We start from the raw sequence: 21,441 nt of genomic DNA on the forward strand, positions 1-21,441 counted from the left end.
GTATTATTAACAGATACAATCAGGCTTCACAAATTATGTTTGTGGGTTTTGGAGAGAGGATTAGTTAAACAAAATGTGTGAATCCTGACTAGCTAAAACCAAAGGTGAAAGCTTTGAACTGCTGTGCAGTCCCCAAGAAGCTGAAGTCAGCTTGCCTTTAAGAAATCACCAACCAAGATGCAGAAGGGAAAGGTAGTCAAAATTGGAAATGGAACCTCAAGCCCTGTGCAATGTAGAAGAAAAACAGCAACATGGAATCTGAAGGGCTTGACATGGGACATGAGAAGTTTGTCCCTCCTAGCAACTGTGTAAGATGATACTCTGGAAGGAATTTGTGTGTTAGACTCAATTCTCTAAAAATACCACAGTTACTAGAATTTAATTCTCACACATCTCCAAAACCAGGGGGATAACCTTGTCTTTACTTGGGCCCCACTGCTCATACTGCCTTTAACCTTATGTTCTATACCATGCAACGTTTAGGAAGGCCCAGTGCCTGCACTTATTTTTGTGAATGCATCATTTTTGTGAATGCAAGCTACCCCTGCACTTATTTTATTGAATGGGGTGATAGAAATGGGGAAGTAGCAGAAATAGTGGGGAAATAAGACCTGTATGAGTGTGGAGAATGCATCAATGACAGGAGCAAGAGTGAGACCACAGTCATTCAACACCTTCAATGTTGCCACCTTGATACAGCCTTTGCCTGAGTTGGCATCAGCTTCAGGAGCCACTTCACACACTGTCCTAAATCTCCTCTGAAAAAAACCCTGAATGGCAAAAGCCTTGAAGTTCATTCTCCTGCTCTTTCATCTCCAGTTCTCCATGCTGCCACAGAAAGAACCAACTGAGCAAGGCACTGCAGTCCCTTTTCTCCTTTCTTTCCCATGTCACATGTCTTAGAAATCATCAGCTGCAGGAAAATCAAATGACCTGGTGTGATGCAATTGTGTGCCTGTGACTGCCATGCACTCATTTATCTGTGTGTGATAGCCCACTGATAAAATGAATATGGTTACCATGACACCGAAAAGTCACAGCTGGTTTGAAAAATTCACAGAGGTCAGGGGCAGAGCGATGTAAAAATCACTTTGTGTTAAGCATATCTGGAGTTGTCCTTCTGTCACCCCGAAAAATTTCAGCATTGATTCAGATCTCCTTGTGCTGATCTTTGCTATAAGGAGAAGAAGATGACAGGACACTGAACAAGAGAATTAATGGCCTGTGTATCAATCTCTCTGCCTTTCTCCCTTTTTCTCTGAATGCTGTAAGAACATGCTCAGCTCTCACCAGACCTGACTCAGCCCTTCCTTCCAGGAAAGACACAAAACTGCATCTTTCTTTGTGTTGGCCAAAGGAGACCTAGGAAACAAAGGAGACAGAGGGCAAAGGAAAGGATTTATAAGGGAATGAGAGGTTTTTGATGATGAGAAAATAATGAAACATAAATGTCAGAGGGAGTAGCCACAGAGAAAACACCCACGAAGAGCAAAGTTAAAGAGAGGTGGGAGGAAAACGTTGATGATAAGGGGGAAGAGAGAGCAAAATGAAGCAGAAAGGAGTCTCAGCAAATTTCCATAATGTAACACTGATGAAGCCCTTCATGATTATGACAGGGATTCTCAGAATGTTCCCTTGCAGGAAGTTTGCATACTCATTCTTTAATAGCTCTGAACACTTTCCCAGACTCAGTGAAAGTGGAAACTTTTTCTGCCAGTGCTGGGTGCTCTAAATCTGGGCTAACCCTGTGCATCACCAAGCTCCAAGGAGCTGTGTCTCTGAGGTCTGCTCTGGATGGGCTGGCACATCAAACCCATGTCCATGCTGCCTCCAGAGAGTGTGAGAGCCCTGCCTGTACTGTGCAGAGCCAGCTGATGCTGCTCTTCAGGAGGAATACACTATGTCCTGCCAAAGGAAGGGAGACATTGTCTGCACAATATCTTGTGGGACATGGATAAAGGTTGTTGAGGTGATTCAACCTGTGTGTTTCATGCAAAACACATTTCATTTTCAGGGAAAATGATGAGATTCTGGGCTACCTGAAGCAAAACCAAATTCACAAGTCAGTATGACCTTAAAAGCTTCCAGAAATCTCAGCTTGCACTTACTTCCAGTCCAGACTCAAGCCCCAATCCAGTGTGCAAACAAAGAGTACAGATTATTGCTATTTACATACCACTTGTTTACCTGACTCTACCCTTTCAGACTTGCTTATTTTCTCAGACTGCATGATTGTCTGCAACATTTCTTGAGATAATTCTGTGCAACTATAAATACAAAAAAATATTACAGTTGTCCCTGGATGAGTTTTTAAAAGGTGTATACCATTGTTCAGTGCTTGTTAGGGGAAAAAAAAAAAAAGACTGCCAGAGAAATCACCTTACAGCAGAGAGGAAGCTTTTGAGCTCCACAGAATGATTTCACTAGTCCTTTCTGTCTGAAACACATTTTGCTTGTGCGGATGATTTGCACAGGATAAATCCATCACAGTCACTTCAAGAAGACTGACACCAGTGGTTTAGTCTTTCCAAATCCTACGAAGTGATGAGAAATAGTCTCTGATCCCTTCAGGGCCTCTGCTGCAGACTTCAGGGGGAGGACTCTCCAGTGGATTCCCCTCAAAATTGCATGAGCAGTAGTTGTAGCCCCAGTCCAGGTTCACCAGCTCCCCAAAGGCTGCTGGAAGAGACCGTAGATGGTTGTTTCCCAACCAAAGTGTGTGCAGATTCCTTAGAAGGCAGACATCCTCAGGAAGGCTCTCCAGTGAGTTAAAGAGCAATAGCAACGTTTCCAGTTTCTCCAGATGCCGAATGCTGGAGGGGATGGTATCTATTTTGTTGTCACTCACGTCCAGAAAGGTGAGGCTCCTCAGCTGGCAGAGGGTTTCAGGCAACTCAGTGAGGCTGTTGTTGGCAAGGTGGAGGCTCTGCAGCCTTTGGAGTGCCCCCATCTCTGCAGGCAGCGAGCTCAGGCTGTTGTTGCTCAGAGTGAGCCTCTCCAAGCGGCTCAAAGTGCCAATTTCAGCAGGGATTTTCTTCAAGTTGTTGGAGTCCACATAGAGGCAGGTGAGGTTCCTCAGATGGCCGATCTCCTGGGGAAGCAGCTCCATCCTGTACCTCAGGCAGCTCTCTCGTTCCGGGCTCATCTCCAGCACCTGCAGCTGCTCCAAGCCAAAGACCTGTGTGGGAACTGACAGCAGCTCTCTGCCAGAGATCTTGAGTTTCTTTTTCCCTTCATATTTTGGATCGTGCTCTGTGAGGTACCTCCAGAGTGGATCAGGACCTGGACATGCACATCTGGGAGAGGTGACTGCATCCATATCCCACCAGAACAGTGGCTGGTTGCACAGAGACTGTCAGTCACAATTACCTGCATGCTCCACAGGAAACCTCTGAGGTTTTTGGTGGATCAAGGTTCTCTCTCAGCTTTGTGCTCTGCTGGGCACGTTACCAACACACAGAGTGTTTGAGTTGCTTGGATACATCCCACTGAGTAAACATTTGGTATTCTCACAAGATCAGGTGTTTTCCCTCCTGCTCTGTAGAGCACACAAACCCAGCTCCTGGGCTGTGATGTGGCCTCTCACAGCTGCAACCAGTGAGCAGTGGTCAGACAGGGAAAACTGCCTCTGCTTTTCAGCAGGTGTGTTCAAATCTCTGCTTGTGTGTAGCTCTCTCCTTCTGGAAGCATCAAGGGTGCCTTTGCCTGAAGAATTCATATTGCCTGGATTGCAATGGAAGCAGCAAGGCAGAGTAGGTAAGGCACATGGTAAATGGGACAAGAATGTGGTAAATGGGACAAGGAGAAGACAGAGTAACAGTTGGTGGCCTGGGAACTGGGAGCCATGAACATATCTTATCCTCAGGTCAGTTTGTGCCTTTGACATTCAGCAAATACAATAAAGGATCAGTTTTGAAATCTGGAGGTCCTCCTCCCTCCTGCTAAGTGTGTAAACCCCTACACCATGGAGATACCATTTTTTCTTGTGTTGCACTTGCTCTGGCATATTTAAAAGCAAATTTTTATTCCTTGCTGTCAAAGGTTTTGTAGATGTGTAAAATGCCAGGTTTATCCCAAGCCACTCAGCACAGCATGTGATGTTGTGAGCAAGGCATTCTTCTGGAAGGAGAAAATTGTGGGTTTGAAGCCTCAGGCTGAGAAAACCAACCTCTTTTATTTCATCCTCTAATCCTTAAGCCTTTCACCTAAAAAACTGCTTAAGACAGCCATTTCAAATGCTTCTTAAGGAGAGAGATCTCCTTGAGATGGAGACCCACAGGCCATTAGAGGTAGAAGACAATGTGTTAGAGGTGTAGTCTAAGCAGGTCTACTAGGTGAGGTCTTGTGAAGGTCAGGTCTTGAACATCAGCTTTGCTTTCCCAGCCTCCTCAATTCTGATTATCTCGGGCCAGGATGTTCCTGAATTTGCTGGAACCTGTGTTCCAGCACCAGGGGAGTGTGTGGCTGCACAGCTGAGTGAATGGTAGTAGCTGTCTGTTCAGACAATGCTGGCAACAGGATTTGGGGATTCTTGTTCAGCTCTCTCTCTTACTTTCTAGATTCTAATGCTTTTTAATTGGTTTTCACCCTGAAATACACATTTTAAGGCCTGGCATATACCAGCTATCACGCTTGACTTGGATTCAGAGTACAAATACCATAATAATTTTGAAATCAAGCAATGGATTTCTTCAAGATAAATTTCTAGCATCTGTAAGAGAAAACTGTATCACTTTGCCTGTGAGGCTGCTTAGCCATGTTAGGCTCCTGGGGTAGAATCACAGAATTCTTTGGGTTGGAAGGGACCTTAAATACAATCTAGTTCCAACCCTTTTGCCATGGGTAGGGATGCCATCCACTAGACCAGGTTGCTCAGGTTCCCATCCAGCCTGGCCTTGAAACTTTCCAGAGATGGATTTTACATGAAAAAAATTCAGCAGAACTTGAGAGAGTCTAATAATTTTTCATAAGCATGAATGGGTACAATAACTTAGAAATATCTGTATATCAGACACAAATGCAGCAGCCAAGGAAAAGTGAGACTTTCACTTGCAGAAGGCTGTTTTCCAACAGACCTCACAAATAACTGTAAAAATAAGATGAACTCCCATCAAAAAGGTGCTGAAGAAGTTTTTGCACTGACAATAATCTCAGACTTGGGTGAAAACCATCCCCCACATTGCTAAGGGGAAAAATGTGTCTCTAAGAACACATTGTCAAATACATCTGTCCTGTGAAATAAACCAAATTGCTGTATGTGCTGCCTTCTGTTTGAACATGCTTTTCTCTTCAAATCCAAACCCAAGTCTTTCAGACAGCATGTCATGCAGAGACAAAGGTATTGTCAGAAAGAAGTTTCTGAGGGTTTTGGCATTATTCTCTTGCTGCATTTTTTCAAACGTGGAGTTTGACCCCATGCTTTCCTTTATAAAGGTGGCAGGTTCTTCTCTTCTCCTTGCAGGACATCCATCTTCCTGATGCTGATAAGAATGTAGGGAGTATGATTAATGTTCCTAATTGTCCCCTTATGCTTTCTACATGAAACTCATGTCACAAAATGTAAAGTACCAAGAAAGAGCCTGCATTTTCAACACATAATCCCCTAGAGACCCAACAGGATGGTCTCATTCTCAGTTCAGACAAACTTCAACAATGTTGCCAGCATTAATATTGTGAAGCCAAGCCCTGCAAGGTAGTCAGACGTTAACTCTTACAACAAAAACCTGCTTTGCAAAGCAACTACCAAAAAGCAGTCTCCTCTTCATCACATCTTCGTGCTTTTCTAAGCAGTTGTTCCCATTTCACAAGTCAGACGACAAGGATCTACCATATATGTGACTTCCAGGTTTAAACCAAATCAATGAAATTAAACAGGCTTTTTCTTGGGTCAACTTCACCATTTACAAAGGTATTGAAAGAAAAATCCAAACCCTGGTGGAACCATATTGCCCTAAAGGCCTCAGCTACCCAATTTGGTTCATAGGAGGCAACTGGGTGGCTGATGAAGAGATTCTTCCTCAGCAGTTCTGCAGAAGCAGCAGCAAGAAGGACTCCTGGTGGTTTCTGGTGGATGCTCACCCCTGCATGGGGCTGCAGACTGGGGCAGGAGCCTGCCTTCAACTCCAGACTGGCTTCATCCTTATGTTGCTCTTCCTGCCATGCCATGGAGAAGCCACCTTAACCCTCCTCAGCATGGGGCTCCAGCTCACAGAGGCTGAAAGTAGATTTATTTTCAGTCTGTCTTGTAACTGTTGAGTTAGTACAGTAATTTTAAGGAAGTTTTCATTGCCCAAGGACAGTCCAAGTTCCTATCATAACCTTGCCCCTCTCCCTGTGAGTAGCCTGGCTGCTGGTCACGGAGCAGCTGACCTGCCATCACCTGTGACATGAATATCCCCACACCAGCTCAGGGGGAATGTAAGTTACTGAGGGTGGAAGATAAAGACAGCTCCTAAAAGATCTCTTTTCCATGGAGATGTAGTTAATGTAGGTAACTCCATTCTCATCCCACGGCCACTGGAGCTGACGGGGCTGGCTAGCCGCTCCCGGAGTGACCGGTGGAGACTACAAATCCCACCACTCCCAGGTCCTCTGCGAGAACCCCTGGGTAGTGGCTCCGTCTGCGGCGTGGTGACGCAGGCGAGAGCAGGACAGCGAAGGAAGGAAGGAGTGGACACGCGTGTGGATGCCAAGGCGCTTTATTGACCCAGGCAGGGCCAGTAACGGTGTCAGGGAAAAACCATTAGGGAGGCACTGATAAAGGGGAAGGGTGTAACGGAAGGAGACACCAGGGACCAATGAACGAAGCCCAGGGGAGGAGCGAGGGACACAACTGAACCAATAGGAATGGCCCAGGGGAGGGAAAAGGCTCAGGGGACAAATCATATGTTAGGTAAGGGAAGATTGATGTAGAAATTTCTCGAAAGGAAAGGGGGTTGGTTACATTGAGGGACAGGTAACTGGTGGAAGGAATGAACCATTACGAGGGAGAACATGGGAGGAACTGAGGGTCAAACCAAATTCTTAACTTATAAAAAATAACCAACTTTACAATAAACCCATATAAAACACACGATGCTACAGGTAACACAGCTCTGAGTGCTGCAGTTCTTTAGGATAAGCTGAATGGATCTCCAGGTTCTACAGCTCTCATTGGAGCCACCAAAATGCAGGTCAAACCACAGCTTGACTTAAAGTCAAGGAGCTGGACTTTGATGATCCTTGTGGGTCCCTTCCAACTATGGATATTCTATAGTTCTATGTTCTGTGACTCTGAATCTCACCGTGAGAGACTGAGCATGGCATTGAGGGACCCAAACACAGACATTTTTCATTATTTGATGTGCTCTCCCCTGGGGTCACCCACTGAAGCTTTGGAAAGGCTCCCCTAGGTCCCACATCATACCTGCCAGTCCCTGTCAGTGTCTCTGGCCCCATGTATTGTGCATGGTGACACCCAGCCATTCCTAGGCACCAGTCCTACAGAAGCTGTCAAATGCAATCTTTAACAGGGCAGAGCTTGGCCAGTTTCCACATTAAAGGGCTGAATAAACAGAAGACTCTATTTTTGGGGGCTTTTTTTAAATATAATTTTTAAACTTTTTTTTTTTAATAGTTGCTCAGAATGTAAAATCTGTGTTCATCTCCTAACCAGTTCTGTGGCCAGAGCACAGAGTTTGGGCCTAGCTGACACAGTGTTTTTCTTGTCTCTATGGAAAGAAAAAAAAGCCCACAGGCATTTAATACAGCTTCCAAAAAGCAGCTAATTCAAAACTGTTTAGAAATTGTTAAATAATTTAACACAAAAAAATATTTTCCCCAATGATCCTGTTGCTTTGTTCTGTCTCTGTAATTTGTTTATTTGACAGGCAAAAATTGAATGAAATAATGGTTTGTTTGCTATAATTACTGTAATTTACAAATGATTTAAAAATAGGAAAAAAAAAAAGAGCAACTGACAGTGGTGCCATAAATCCCATGTGTTCCTTTTAAAAATCTGAATAATATATTGTCTTGCTCTCTAATGCAATTTTAGCAGTATATTGCCACAGGGCCAAAACAAAATCCAACCGAAAAATCAGTCTATTCCCAGGTTTAAACCTCAGACTCAGTGAACAGAATGGTGATTTACCACACACTTGGTTGCAGACACAGGAACACTGAGATGCCAAAGCCACAACTTTCCCTTACTCAGGGTTGCTTAGGAGAGAGCCACCAGCACTGTCCCTGTCCTACCTGCCACCTCCTGGCTGTGTGTTCACCTGGCACAGTTCTGGACAGACAATGCACACACTGTCACCTGCTCAGGCATAGAGGCACCTGCATTTTCTGGAGAGAAGCTTCTGACCATGCCCAGGGCTGTACTTGTAGGTTTACTGGATTCCCAGATGGCAGATCTACTTTGGAAAGTAATCTCAGGCCACCTTTACAAAGACTGAAAATACACACAAACAGACTGAAGCAAAAACTGTGGTAGTTTTTGAAATCCTCCAAATACATCCTCATTTCTTACCTCTTATTGCAGGTGTCCTTTTAGGCACATTCTTGTAGGGCTTGCTTCTCTAAGAGGTGGCAGCTACAGAAACCTCCCTTTGATGACTAAAATCTGGGTGAGTACAAACATGGGTCTTGATCAGGGTCTGAAGCTCATGTACTCTGCTCACTAACGACAGATTCTGCCTGGTAAATGTCATTTAACTGGCTGGAGAGAAAACAAGGTTTAAGAAAAAGCAGGGAAATGGCACCCACTGAATTCAGGGCACAGAGACAGTCTGGGGTGTCTCTGGGAACAGACTGAGCAGATAGCCATATGCTAGGGAATATGCTGAAGCAAAGGGAATTAGGCTGTGTCCCCTTTTACGGGTGGAAAATGCTCAGAGATGTAGTCTGTGTCTAGCTCATGCAGATTTTTCAATTGCTATTAAAGATGCAAGTGTTTCCCTTGTGTTCCAAATACAGACTCTTGGAAGTGGCTCCCACAGATGTTCAAATTAAACAGGTTATCAAAAAAACCCTTTCATCTCCTTCAACTGGATGCCACTGCATTGTCTCACCTACTGTGGATTGCACTAGATGACCCTTAGAGTTCCCTTCCAAGCCAAATTATGCTATGATTCTATGACCTCACAGGAGTTAAAGACCCTGAAATTTGTTTAACAGAACATCATTATGTAGGTTCCCTTCTCATGGTGCATTAGAATATACTGAATTCTATGACATGCATGGCACATCAGACACACATGATGAGAGCCTGTAGAAACGAAGGGGTCACCATCATGACAGGAATTAAATGTCACATTTGCATGGCACAATTAACATGTTTGACCTCCATAACACTTGTTCATTACCACCACATTTACCCAAAACAATGTCTCTTCCCATGTTAGGAGGTGCTCTCAAATAGGGACCCTTTTCTGCCTCACCACTGGAGGGAGGAAATCTCAGCCTGGACTAAGAAGAAGGCTTCTGTCAAACATGTGATCAGTATGTTTGCTTAATACTAAAATCCAGCAAGCTAACCCAAGATGCAGTACAGTAACAGATATACCATTGAGAGTTACTTAAAAGTGGTAAGCTTTTACTTCATGGTATTTTCACTTTAATTGGTCTTTCCACAGCAAGAAACACAGTAAAATCAAATCAAAGAGTTTATTTGCATAGGAAATAGCAAAAATAGCACCATTAAGAGCTACACAGTAAAGACTTTGTTTAACCCTGGCATTTGTACTTGTTATTTAATTTCATTTTTCAGTAAAGCAGAGGCAAATTTTATCTGCTACTGGGTGAGAAAAGACTCCAAGACTGGCAAAAGCTTATCTCAGCGCTTTAGCCTCAGGGTATGATTCTGGGCTGGTTATCAACAGCTGTGGCTTCTGCTTTGGCTGGCCAGTTTGGAAGCACCATGCCATATGGAGAATGTGTTAGCAGGGCAAGGTGCCTGTTTTCTGTCTCCAGAAGAGCAGACCAGATTCCCAAACACATTCAGCACTTAGTGCCTGTGTCAGGTCCATTACTCCCATCTCTCACTACAAACTGCTTTGTGCAGAAGAGGTTTGAAAACGCAGCTGCTTTGCTGGCTGGCACATATCTGAGGCCTGATCACTTCTCAGATCTGCACTTGGTGGGTGGGCATGGCTTGGTCAGAGGGTTAAGCTCACCTATTGTGAAGGTCTTTTCAGACTCCATCCCCTTTTTACTTTGTCTTTGCACTCTCAGGTTGATTTTGGCAATTAGCTGATAGGGAGAAATGGCCACTGTCTGGCTTGTTGCTTTCACCATCAAACACAATTTCCCCCATGTTTATGAACATTTCTTTGCTCTGATCCTTTCATCAAAGATCAGCATCCTCCTAGACCAGGCAGCCAGCACTATGCACCAGCCCTCTAAGTAACAAAACTTGCCAAGTTATTGTTATAATGGATCAACCAAAACAGTGAATTGGGTCACAGTTGGCTTCCTGAGTTTTTAATACCAGGGGGATTTCTATGCTGCTCTGGCTGATTTTTGGGTGAAGCAGTGGTAGGGAGCTGTGCATGTGCTGACATTGCACAGGGGATTTGGCATCCTTGACCTGACAGAGGATAACCTTGTAAATGCATCTCCCTGACAGAGGTAAGTAAGCTCCACTTCTTGGAAAAAAACTCTCCAGTACAGAGAGGTTGAGATCTTCTGTGCATCCCTTCAGGCCTTTACTATGAAATCCCACATGACTCCATGAAAAAGTAGCTCGTATAGCATATTGATTCATTTATCAGCAGAAGAATATTAAATTTAACAGGGAACTTCTGGAAAGCACACACTAGCTGTTCAAAATTGTCCACTGGGAGTTGGATATACTGGAGACACCTTTTCCAGCTTTGGTATGACTTTATCTTCCTCCCTGCCATGTGGATGGCAAATAGCACCAACAATCCTGTGCCTATGTGTCACAGTTAATGCTCTAGGCTGCAGGATTTCATTTGAGCTGAAAGGGTGAGGGATAAAGCTTTGGAAAAAATTAATCAGATAACAGATAAAAAATTTGGCATTGGAATGGTTTTGCATAAACAGTCAGACAACACATTGCTATTATACGCTTTTCAAAAGAGGAAAAAACCCACTTATTTTTAGCAATTTAATATGCCCTGATGTTAGAGAAAACAAACAAAAAAATAAGTTCACATATCACATCAAAGATAATAATAATAATAATAATTATAATTCATAAAAATAATCTGACCGACCGGCAGCATTTGTTGGCTTTAGAAGGCCTCCCGCGAAAGAAACGCAGCTGAAGACATTGGAGAGCTCTTGGCAGGTGTGAGGAATTCAAGTTTTCAAAACAAGTCTGGGGGTGCTCTCTGCACACTATGGCCCTTTGACATTGGAGGGCCGGGCAGCCAGGCTTGCATAGTAAGCGCACTGAGAGGGGTCACACTGTCCATTGGCTCCCGGGGGCCCCTGGGGACCTGCCAGACCTGGCACACCAGCTTCACCTTGAGGGCCAGGAGGTCCTGGCATCCCATCTTTGGCATAACCAGGCTCCCCTGGGAGGCCTGAAAGAGAAACAAAATGCTCTGGTGAGTGGCACCAGAGTGACACGCCCAGCGTGCAGTACTCAGCAGTGGAACATCACAGGAGATGGCTTTGCTGCCAAACTGGGATGCAGACAGCAGCTTCCATAGGTTTGGATTTGGCTAGGATGTATCTCAAGGATACAACCAGAGTGTCTCCTCTGAAATAAAGATTTCCACTCCCTATGGCAACCTTGGGATGCTCAGCTCCAATATGGCTGCTCTTCTACCTCCATGCTGAAGTTATGGAGATGCGCAAGACAACTAACGACATACAGTTCTCACAGAGAGGAGGTGAGAATGGGAAAGTGGAGGCAAGAGCCAGCCTGATTTGATAATTCACTGGTGCAGAGCATAGTGGGCACATTGTTATTTGAAGGCAATGCAAGGCCAGTCTGCCAGATGCAGACAATGGGGTCATGAGGGCTTCCCATAGTTCCTTTCCCAAGAAAGCAGTGAAGGCAAAAGTTATCAATGGTGCCTAATTTCAGACTGCAGACAAACTGTATTTGCTGCTGCTTTGTCAGTAATAGTAAAGCAGAAGCTGTATCCCCAAGGCACAGGTGTTCAATATGACCTTTCATAATATCTGAAGCTGCCTGAACCTCTGGGTTCAGCTTGGTCACAGGAAGACTCTGCCAAGGACAGAGAAAACACTTCACAGTGCATTTAATAATTAAAGCTTCACTTTGGATTTGACCCAAAGGTCAGTTAACTTAGCTGTGACTGAGATAGTTCATGGTACTCATTCATCAGGCTGAGGAAATAAAAGTGGCCAGATGTGATGTTAATGATACAGTTCTTCCCTTTGCGCCACATCCTACAGAAATCGTGTCTGTTGTTTTTATGTCATCCTGATAATCTCTCCAGTATAGCAGAGACCTATGTCCTGGCAGTGGTTCTAAGTGATGTGTTTTGTGAGGTGTTCTGAATAACACACCTGGAATTCCTGGGGGACCCATTTCCCCTCGCTGACCAATGCCAGTGTCTCCTTTCTCCCCCTTTGCTCCTCTTTCTCCTGTAGAGAGGGAAAGAAAAAATATGAACTGATGAGCATGGTTTACAGAACTAAGCACTAGTATAGGTCTTCCATCCACATTGAAGCCAATATATTTGATAAAAACAGTTCCTAATTATGGCCAATCCTCTGAAAGAGGACATTAAGTGGGAATGAAGACTTGCCCTACTCTAATTCTGGCCAGAGGTGCAACACACCAGCAATTGCTGGTCATATTCAACACCTCTGGTTCAACAGAGGTAGCTTCCAACACCTGCATTTTGAGGACAATTTATAAACTGCTAAAAGGAAAGGTTTAATTTATAAATTACTAAAAAGAAAGACCAAAGTCCAGTGGACACATACTTTTATTGGACTGCTCCAACACACCATGTTTCACTTACCTTTGGGACCAATTGGTCCAGGTGGCCCTTCAGACCCAGTCTGCCCAGGCCGGCCAGGCTCCCCAGGAGGGCCAGTTCTTCCTGGGAGTCCTTCCTTCCCAGGGGGACCAGGAGGTCCTGGTCTGCCATGGGATGCTTTTACCTGTGCAGGCTGTATCTGAGCCAGGATGTAGGGTAACTTTACTGTGAAGAGAGGGAAATGGGTTAGACTAGAAGGACTATGCTCCAAGAAATGGAGAGGCAGAACCAGGGGCCCAGTAAAGTCCCAAGTACTGTCACAGATCAATTTTCCAGGGCCACCTCTTTTCTGTCCCCCCATAATCCATGATTGTGACTCCCTGATCCTCTCTAAATTGTTTAAATCTCATTTCTTGGTAGCTTTGAATTTCTCCTAAATTCCATACTTTATGATAAACCTTTCTCTCATCCTCTGCTCCTTGTCCTCCAAGTGTCTGAAATGTCTCTTCCCTTTAGTTGTGCAGATGGTGGATCCCTGTTAAACTGGGACCACTGCTGCTCTGAAAAGGAGAGTCTTTTCCTACTGCTTCTGTGATGCCGAGATGCTACATGGCTGGTCTGTAGGGAGAAAGCTTTTCTTGTTCCCAGCTGTTCCAGACAGGCACACACTGCCTGCCACCTCAGTGCTAAGACCCTGAACAATCATGCTGGTTTTGGCTGGGGTGGAGTTGATTTTCTTCATGGTGGCTGGTATGGGGCTCTGTTTTGGATTTGTGTTGATAATACAGAGATCTTTTTGTTATTGCTGAGCAGGGCCCACACAGAGCCAAGGCCTTTTCTGCTTTTTGTATGGCCATGCTGGGGAGGAAATTTGGGGTGTTGGGAAGAGACACAGCCAGAACAGGTGACCCAAACTGACCAGAGGGATATTCCAGACCATGTGACATCATGCTCAGTGTACTAAGTGAGGGAAGGAAGCAGGGACATTTGCAGTGATGGTGTTTTTGTTCCCAAGTAACCATTACCTGTGATGGGGCCCTGCTCTCCTGGAGATGGCAGAACACCTGCCTGCCCATGGGAAGGAGGGAGTTAATTTTTGCTTCTGGGTGCAGCTTTTGCTGTACCTATTAAACTGTCTTTATCTTAACCAATGAGTTTTCCAGCTTATACTCTTCTGATTCTCTCCCTGATCCTGCTGGTGGGGGAGAGAGTGAGCAGTGTGTGGGCCTTGGCTGCTGGCTGGGGTTACACCATGACAGCAACCTTGAGAGCTCATAAAACACTCAGCATCACATAAACATTCTACAGAACAGAGGGAGAAGAGTGTTCTATCTTCTTTTCATTGATCTTAAATGCTTTCAGACTGGTGTGGATATTGAGGACTGAGTGTGTAAATAAAATCTGTGAAATGATCACCCTGTTTACCTGTGATCTTTACTACAGAACAAAATGCCTGCAGCTGTGTGTCAGCTGCATCAAGAGCTGTATGAGGACTACAGCTCTGCATCTCACTGTCAATAGGGTCAGTAGTGGTCTGCAATTCTCATACTTTGAGAGAAACAGCAGTCCATATCTCCTCCAGCCCCTCTTCCTATACTGATGAGTATCATAAGTCATAGGCAAAAATCATGAACATTTCTTCTCCAGCTGGCCCCTCAAAAGAAAGTTTATGATCTACTCTGATTACTTTCTGTGCTATTGCTGGGAAAATCAAAGCCTGGGGAACTGTAAAACACATATCATATCACACATCTTCCAAGCAGGCTTGCTGCAATTCTATCTTCCTTAAGCAGGAGAGGTTCAGGTACCAGCACAGCTCTGGAAAGCATATTTCATACTCTCAGATCCATCTTCTGGCTTCCTGGTACTGATTACTTACCATCTAGCTGCTTGGATAATTCCTCTTGGATAAGTCTCCTCAAAGTCTCTAGAGATGGGGGCTCTCCCTAAAAAGTCAGAATCACAGTGATGAGACTAGATAACCACAGTAAAGGGATCAGATAGTTATAGGACAAGGGGGAACAGTTTTAAACTAAAAGAGGAAAGATTTTGATTAGATGTTAGAAAGAAATTCTCTTCTGTGAGGGTGGCAGGGCACTGGAATGGGTTGCCCTGAGAACCTGCAGATGCCCCATCCCTGGAAGTGTTAAAGCAAGCTGGGTGGGCTTTGGAGCAACCTCACCTAGTCAGTGGCATCCCTGCCTATGCTGGGTGGGCAGTTGGAAGTAGATGATCTTTAAGGTCCCTTCAACCCAAAACACTCTGTGGTTCTGTGATGTGCAAACTCAGACCTTCACAAAGGGCTCAGCAGGTGCCATGTCATCACCCACAGCACACACAGGGACGCATGGTCTGCCTAAAAGAGGAATATAAAGGGACTCAAAACAATCACAGAATCAACTGGGCTGGAAAAGACCTCTGACATCATGAAGTCCTTGACTGAACACCACCATGTCAAGTAAACCATGGCACTGACACATCCAGTCTTTTCTTAAATGTCTCCAGGGACAGTGACTCCACCACTTCCGAGGGCAGCCCATTCCAGTATCTAATTATCCTTTCTGTGAAGAAATTCTTTGTAGTGTCCAAAATAAACCTCCCTGACACATTTTGAGATTATGTCCTCTTGTCCTACCACTAGCTGTGTGGGAGAAGAGACCAAACCCCATGTGGATAGATCCTCCACCTAGGCAGTTATAGAGCTTCCTATAAAATCTCCCCTGAGCCTCCCTTTCTCCAAGCTGAACGACACCAGCACCATCAGTCTTCACAGGAGTTGGGCTCCAAATTTTTCACCATCTCTGCTCCCTTTTCTGGAACTACTCCAAAATCTCAATGTCCTTCCTGGATTTAGGGGCCCAGAACTTGACACAGAATATAATGTGGCCTCCCCAGTGCCCAGCACAGAGGGACAATCACCACCCTTGTCCTGCTGGCCACACTAGTGCAGACACAGAAGACCAGGAGGCCACCCTGCTCCTTGCCCACCTGGACGTATGCCAACTCACATTTGCCTGATGTTGGTAAGCAACCACAGGGACTTTTCCACTGGGCCCCTTTCCAGCTACTCTGCTCCCAGCCTGGAGCACTGTAGGTCCTTGTTGGGACTCTGAACAGGACAGGGCACAGAGGACACTGCTAGTGACCAAATGCCAACTCGTTGCAGCTCCATTCCCAGCCATTGTCTGGACACAGCCATCCTGACAGTTAAGACAGCCAAGATTGCCCCTGCCCATGCTCTGGGCTGACGGCTTTTCCAGGACTGTGCTGTGGGAGAGGGAGTCAAAAGCTTTTCTCAAGCCCAAGGACGCTCCATCGACCGCTTTTCCCTCAGCCCTGAGGAGGGTCACTTGCTCCTCAAAGGACATCATGTTTCACAGGCAGGACCTGCCTTTCCTAAACCCACAGTGGCTGGGCCTGATCCCTCAGCTGCCCTCTCTGGGCCCTGTAGTCCCCCTCACGATGATCTGCGCCAGAACCCTGCTGGGCCCTGAGGTCAGGCTGACAGGCCTGCAGTTCCCTGCATCCTCCCTGCAGCCCTTATGAGCATGGGTGTCACACAGCCACTTCCAGCCATGTGGGGGACATCGTTACTGTCCAGGACTGACATTAAAGGATGGAGAGCAGCTTAGTAAGCCCTTCTGCCTGATCCCTGAGCACCCTTGGGGGACTCCCAGCCAGCTCCACTGACTTGTCAGTGTCTCAGTGGCTCTGCAGATCACTAATGATTTCCTCTAGGACTGCAGGGGGTCTGCTCTGCTCCTGGTCACTGTCTGGCAGCTCAGGGGACTGCTTGTTCTCTGGAGAATGGATCGCCTGTTGAAGACTGAGGCAAAGAAGACCTTCAGTAGCTCAGCCTTTTCCTCACCCTTCATAACCATATGCCCACCGCATATTCAATAAAGAATGAAGATTTTCCCTGGCTCACCTCCTTTGTTGCTAATCTTTGTAAATGAACACTTTTTAATTGTTTTTTACAGTAGTGGCGAGGTGAAGTGCTAATGATTGTTGCCTTCCTGATTTGTCTTTCTACATGAGGTGGGAGCTAAGGGGTGGGACACCTGGTGGGCTGGGTGGGAAAAGCAGATTGGCAGAGCAAAGGGCATCTTTGGGGATGTTTAGGAGAGGAACACACAAGGTGGGAAAAGGGAGAGCAGCAGGTCATTGGGAGAGGAAGTAGTATAGGAAAAGTCAAGGGGCAAAGGCCTAAAGAAGGCCTTTGTGACCAAGGACGCCATGTCTCTCCATGACAAGGGGTGGCCGTGCCCACCAGGCCTTTGTGACCTGCAGTTGCATCGTGCCCAGAGGCCATTGTGACACAGGCCCATGCCATGACCTGGAGGGCTCTTGTAGGGCCAAAGCCCTCGTGTTGTCACTCTCAGGAGAGAAGCTCTCTGAGGAGGCAGCAGTTCTCTCACGAGGTAGCAGCTCCTTAGAAGGAAGCAGCGCTCCTGGGTGATCTTGGCCAGTGTTGATCATAGCACTGCCAAGATGTCCAAAAGACACGACATGAACCCAAGCAGCCAGTCCCGTGAGCGGCAGCGGCTGCTGTCCAAGCGACAACAGGTGAGGGACGGGAATGGAGGGAAAGGCTGCAGTGGGACCTGGGGGAGGGCTGGGAGCAGAGAGCGGCAGGCAGGATGGGCTCCAGGCCTTGCTCTGGGGAGGAGCCGGTGCCAGGATGGCCTGGGTGAGGGAATGGCCCAGAGACAGCGAGTGCAGCTGGGAACCCAGCCGGGCCTGGCAGCCATGGTCAGTATCTGCCCTGCGGCCAAGGCCAGGCTTGCTGGAATGAGGCAGGACAGCGTGCCCATACAGCCACCTCGATCAGACGCCTTCCCCTGCTTCCCACAGGTGCCCCAGAGGCCGCCGCGGGAAGCAGCAGAGGTCACATTAGTGACTGTCACGCCCCTCCACCGTGACAGACTCATCCCTAGACAGGACATTTCATGGAGACCCACAGGACATGGAATACAGGAGGACAGCCTGGAGGGTGGGCACTCACGGCCCCTCAGTGGCACAGTCACACGGCCAGCAAGGTTGTCCGTGACAGACTTGCCGCCTCTCCATGGCCCTCCATTGATGGTGACACCTCCATGGCAGCTCAGCCCTCAGCTGTCAAGAGCAGCCTCGGCACGGATCAAGCTGCCCCCTCTGCCAGCAGCCCCAGCAGCCTCTGGGTCTTCTCCCAGAGGCAGAGCACAGTCTGCAGGCCACGTAGCCAGCAGCCACCGAGACCTAGTGCCACCTTCTCCATGGGGCACTAGGGCTGCTTACGGGGCCCAGGAAACACCTTCCCTGGACAGCTCAGCTGAAAGGCTCTGGCGAGGGTCAGCAGCAAGGCAGGGCCATCGCCTGCCACCCCTGCGATGGGCAGGTGGCACGCTGCTCCAAGCAGGGACCCAGCCTGCCTGGAAGCACATGGAGCACAGCGAGAAAGAGGGGCTCACTGAGGTGCAGGAAGAGCACGGTGGCAACACCAACGGAGAGCCATTTACAGGCTTTGCCCCGTGCCTGTTTGGAGAAAGGTTCACCAAGTCCCCCTGCACTCAGAAGCAGTCAAGTCTCTGCCAAGAGGAAGATGCAGGGACCCAGGTGATGCACAGAGCTCCCGGCTTCAACAAAGACTCTAATGCAGACAGTGAAAATTCCTCTGTGCTCCTGTCTCCTGCCTGGTTGCCAGAGCAGCAGTCTGTCTCTGACAACTCACAGGGCTGGGAAACTCCTCCAAAAGAGCCAGAGGACAAGTGGCAGGAAGAAGAACTCCCAGAAAGAAAGGCTTCTGGAGACAGGGACAGTAACTCACAGGGTGCATCGCTTCCCCCTCTCAATAAGGAAGAGTCAGAGGCAGCAACTTCTGACCTGGACAAAGATCCCTCAGACAAGGGGCACAGCAAGCTCTTCCCTATGTCAGAAGCTGAGGAAACCTCATGCTTCTCAGCTTCTCCCTCATCTGGAAGCTCCTGTGAGGAGAGGGGAACTCGTCAGCTGCCAGAGCGAACAACACATGGCAAGCTGATATGCACGGGGCCGGAAGAGGATTCTGATCATCTCCTGAAAATTGAGGCAGAGGAGCTGGAGAAGTTGGAGGACGAGGTCCTTGCTTCCCTGGATGCAGAAAGCCCCTGGGTCCAGCACAGCCTTTGCAGCTGGTCCAAAGACTGTAAAGGAGAGACTGAAAACTACGCACAGCTCGTGCCTCCTGACCTGTTTGAAGAGCTGTGGTCTCTCTTCAACAACGGGGATGCATCATCCAGGGACACTCAGCTAGACCAGCTGCTGGCAAAGTGGGAGGAAGAAGAGCTCCCTGACAGACAGAGTGCAGGAGAGGGGGACAGTGAGCCAGAGAGCGAGTTGTCCCTCCCACTGCAAGAGGAGGGAGCAGAGCCAGCAGCTTCTCCCCTGGACAGGGATCCCTGTGAGGAGGGGCACAGTGAGCCTTTCCCCATGGCACTGCCAGAAGACTCAGAGATGTCTGCAGTTTGTGCCTCACCTGCTGATACCGTGGAGGAGGTCAATGCTGCAGGCATGGAGGCTGGCTGTGCCCAGGCCACCTCTCCCCAGGAAAAGCCCTGTGGGGCTGGTGTGCTGCCTGGGGTTTCCCCAGTGCTTTCCCAGCCCCTGGTACACCAGGTCCCTGCTTCCACTGCTGGCATAGCCACAGTCCCGCAGCCCCTGGCCCCACGGCCATGGCGCTCCATGGCCAAGACGGCCTGGCGGGCTCTGCGCCGCCTCTTCTCCCTCAGTTGCCTCAGGGGACAGCCGGAGGAGTGAGCCCAGGACCACCACCGGGATGCTCACCAAAGATGACTGCTCACCCTCAGGCGACAAGTTGCCAAAGGTAGGTCCTGCTACCCGCCCTAATCCCTAACCCCCAAGCCAGCAGCAATGCAGCAGAAAGATTGAAGTGATCTGGTTGAGGAAGGATGAAAGCCCTGGCCTGTAGAATCCCACAGAAGCTGACTCCAGGCCCAGTCTGCATTGAGGGCTGCATCCCTCAGGCTGCATTAGGAGCTGAGAAACGCTCCTTGGGCCTCAGCATTGAAGGCAAAGGAAGGCAAGCCTGTCTTCCTTTCACATTAAAAATAGGAAAATGCCTCCCTGGATACCCCCAGTATGGAATGGAGAATGATACCCCGCAAGATGGAATGGAATGGATATCCCCAGGATGGATTGGTGTTGACCCAGAACACCAGCACCTCCAAAAAACCACTTGGACCTCAAGCACAGAGTAGCCCAGTATGAGGAAGGACTGACAGGACTCTGCTGGAGCCAAGTGGCTTGGATTGTCTTCTGTTCAAACTCTCCTTCACTCCAAGTTTTCCCCTTCTTTTTGTCTCACCCTCCTCTTTCCCATCCCTCTCTATCTCTGTATGCCACATTCATAGTTAAATAAAATCCCCATTGTTCACTTAGGTAGATGGTCTCCTTGGCACTTAATTCAGGCAGAGGCATCTCTCACTAATCGCATCTTAACCGTGGCACACATCTGCACACAGCACTCGAAGTGTGGCCTCCCCAGTGCCCAGCACAGAGGCACAATCACCTCCCTGGTCCTGTTGGCCACAGTAGCGGTGATACAGAATGCCAGGAGACCACTGTGCTTCGTGCCCACCTTTGCAAGCAGTGGCGGACGGTCAGCCTCTGTTGGCCAGCACCTCGAGGGCCTTTCCTGCTGGGCAGCTTTGCAGCCACTCTGCCCCCTGCCTGGAGCACTTTAGGGGCTTGTGGGAACATGAGGGCAGCACCCAGACCTCATTCTTCTTGACCCTTATTCTGCTGGCCTCACACCATCAATCCTGCTTGTCCCCTGCAGTGCCTTCCTACGCTCCAACACATCGACACTGCCACCCACCTTGGAGTCCTCACAAATTTACTACTGAGGGTACCCTCAATGTCCTTGTCCACATCTGCAGGACACTGGACAGGACTGGGCCCAGGGGACACCACTGGTGACTGGATGCCAACTCAATGCTGCACCATTCCCCACCACTCTCTAGACTCAGCCATCCTGCCCAAGCCCTGGGCTGACAGCTTTTTCAGGACCTTGCTGTGGGAGATGGAGTCAAGGGCTTTGCTCAAGTCCAGAGAGACTCCATGCACCACTTTACGCTCAGCTCCGAGGCGGGTAACTTGGTCTTCAAAGGACATCACGTGGCTCAGGCAAGACCTGGCTTTCCTAAGCTCACTCTGGCTGGGCCTGATCCCTTGGCTGTCCTCTATGGGCCGTGTGATGTCCCTCATGATGATCAGCACTATAATCATGCTGGGCCTCAAGGTAAGGCTGACACACCTGCAGTTCCCAGCATCCGCCCTGTGGACCTTTTTGGGCATATGAGGCCCATTGCCACCTCCAGCCATGTGGGACCTCCCCAACAGTCCAGGACTGATAATAATGGATATAGAGCAGTTTAGTGAGCTCTTTTGCCTGATCCCTGAGCATTCTGGGGTGACTCCCAGCCAGCTCCACTGACTTGTCAGTGTCTCAGTGGCTCTGCAGATCACTAATGATTTCCTCTAGGACTGCAGG

At 47.9% G+C, this 21,441-nt stretch overlaps 2 protein-coding genes across 2 annotated transcripts in view; both read right to left on the bottom strand.

The window, feature by feature from the left end:
- Positions 1-2,518: 2,518 nt before the first annotated feature.
- Positions 2,519-3,319, bottom strand: LOC118701916 (leucine-rich repeat-containing protein 30-like). The gene has a single exon (XM_036406893.1). The coding sequence runs from the start codon at positions 3,317-3,319 to the stop codon at positions 2,519-2,521; it is 801 nt and encodes a 266-aa protein (XP_036262786.1).
- Positions 3,320-9,629: 6,310 nt separating this feature from the next.
- The window catches only part of COL22A1 (collagen type XXII alpha 1 chain), a 237,177-nt gene continuing 225,365 nt past the window's right edge, over positions 9,630-21,441 (bottom strand). Inside the window, 4 exon segments of the mRNA XM_036379115.2 lie at positions 9,630-11,534; positions 12,493-12,570; positions 12,954-13,136; positions 14,791-14,857. Of these exon segments, the coding sequence (XP_036235008.1) occupies positions 11,347-11,534; positions 12,493-12,570; positions 12,954-13,136; positions 14,791-14,857 (516 nt within the window). The 3' untranslated portion in view covers positions 9,630-11,346.

Source organism: Molothrus ater, chromosome 1 (assembly GCF_012460135.2).
Source record: "Molothrus ater isolate BHLD 08-10-18 breed brown headed cowbird chromosome 1, BPBGC_Mater_1.1, whole genome shotgun sequence".
NCBI classification, from domain to species: domain Eukaryota; kingdom Metazoa; phylum Chordata; class Aves; order Passeriformes; family Icteridae; genus Molothrus; species Molothrus ater.

What these genes read in the sequence shown, in the direction of transcription:
- LOC118701916 (XM_036406893.1), bottom strand. Translation starts at nt 3,319, where the DNA reads ATGGATGCAGTCACCTCTCCCAGATGTGCATGTCCAGGTCCTGATCCA.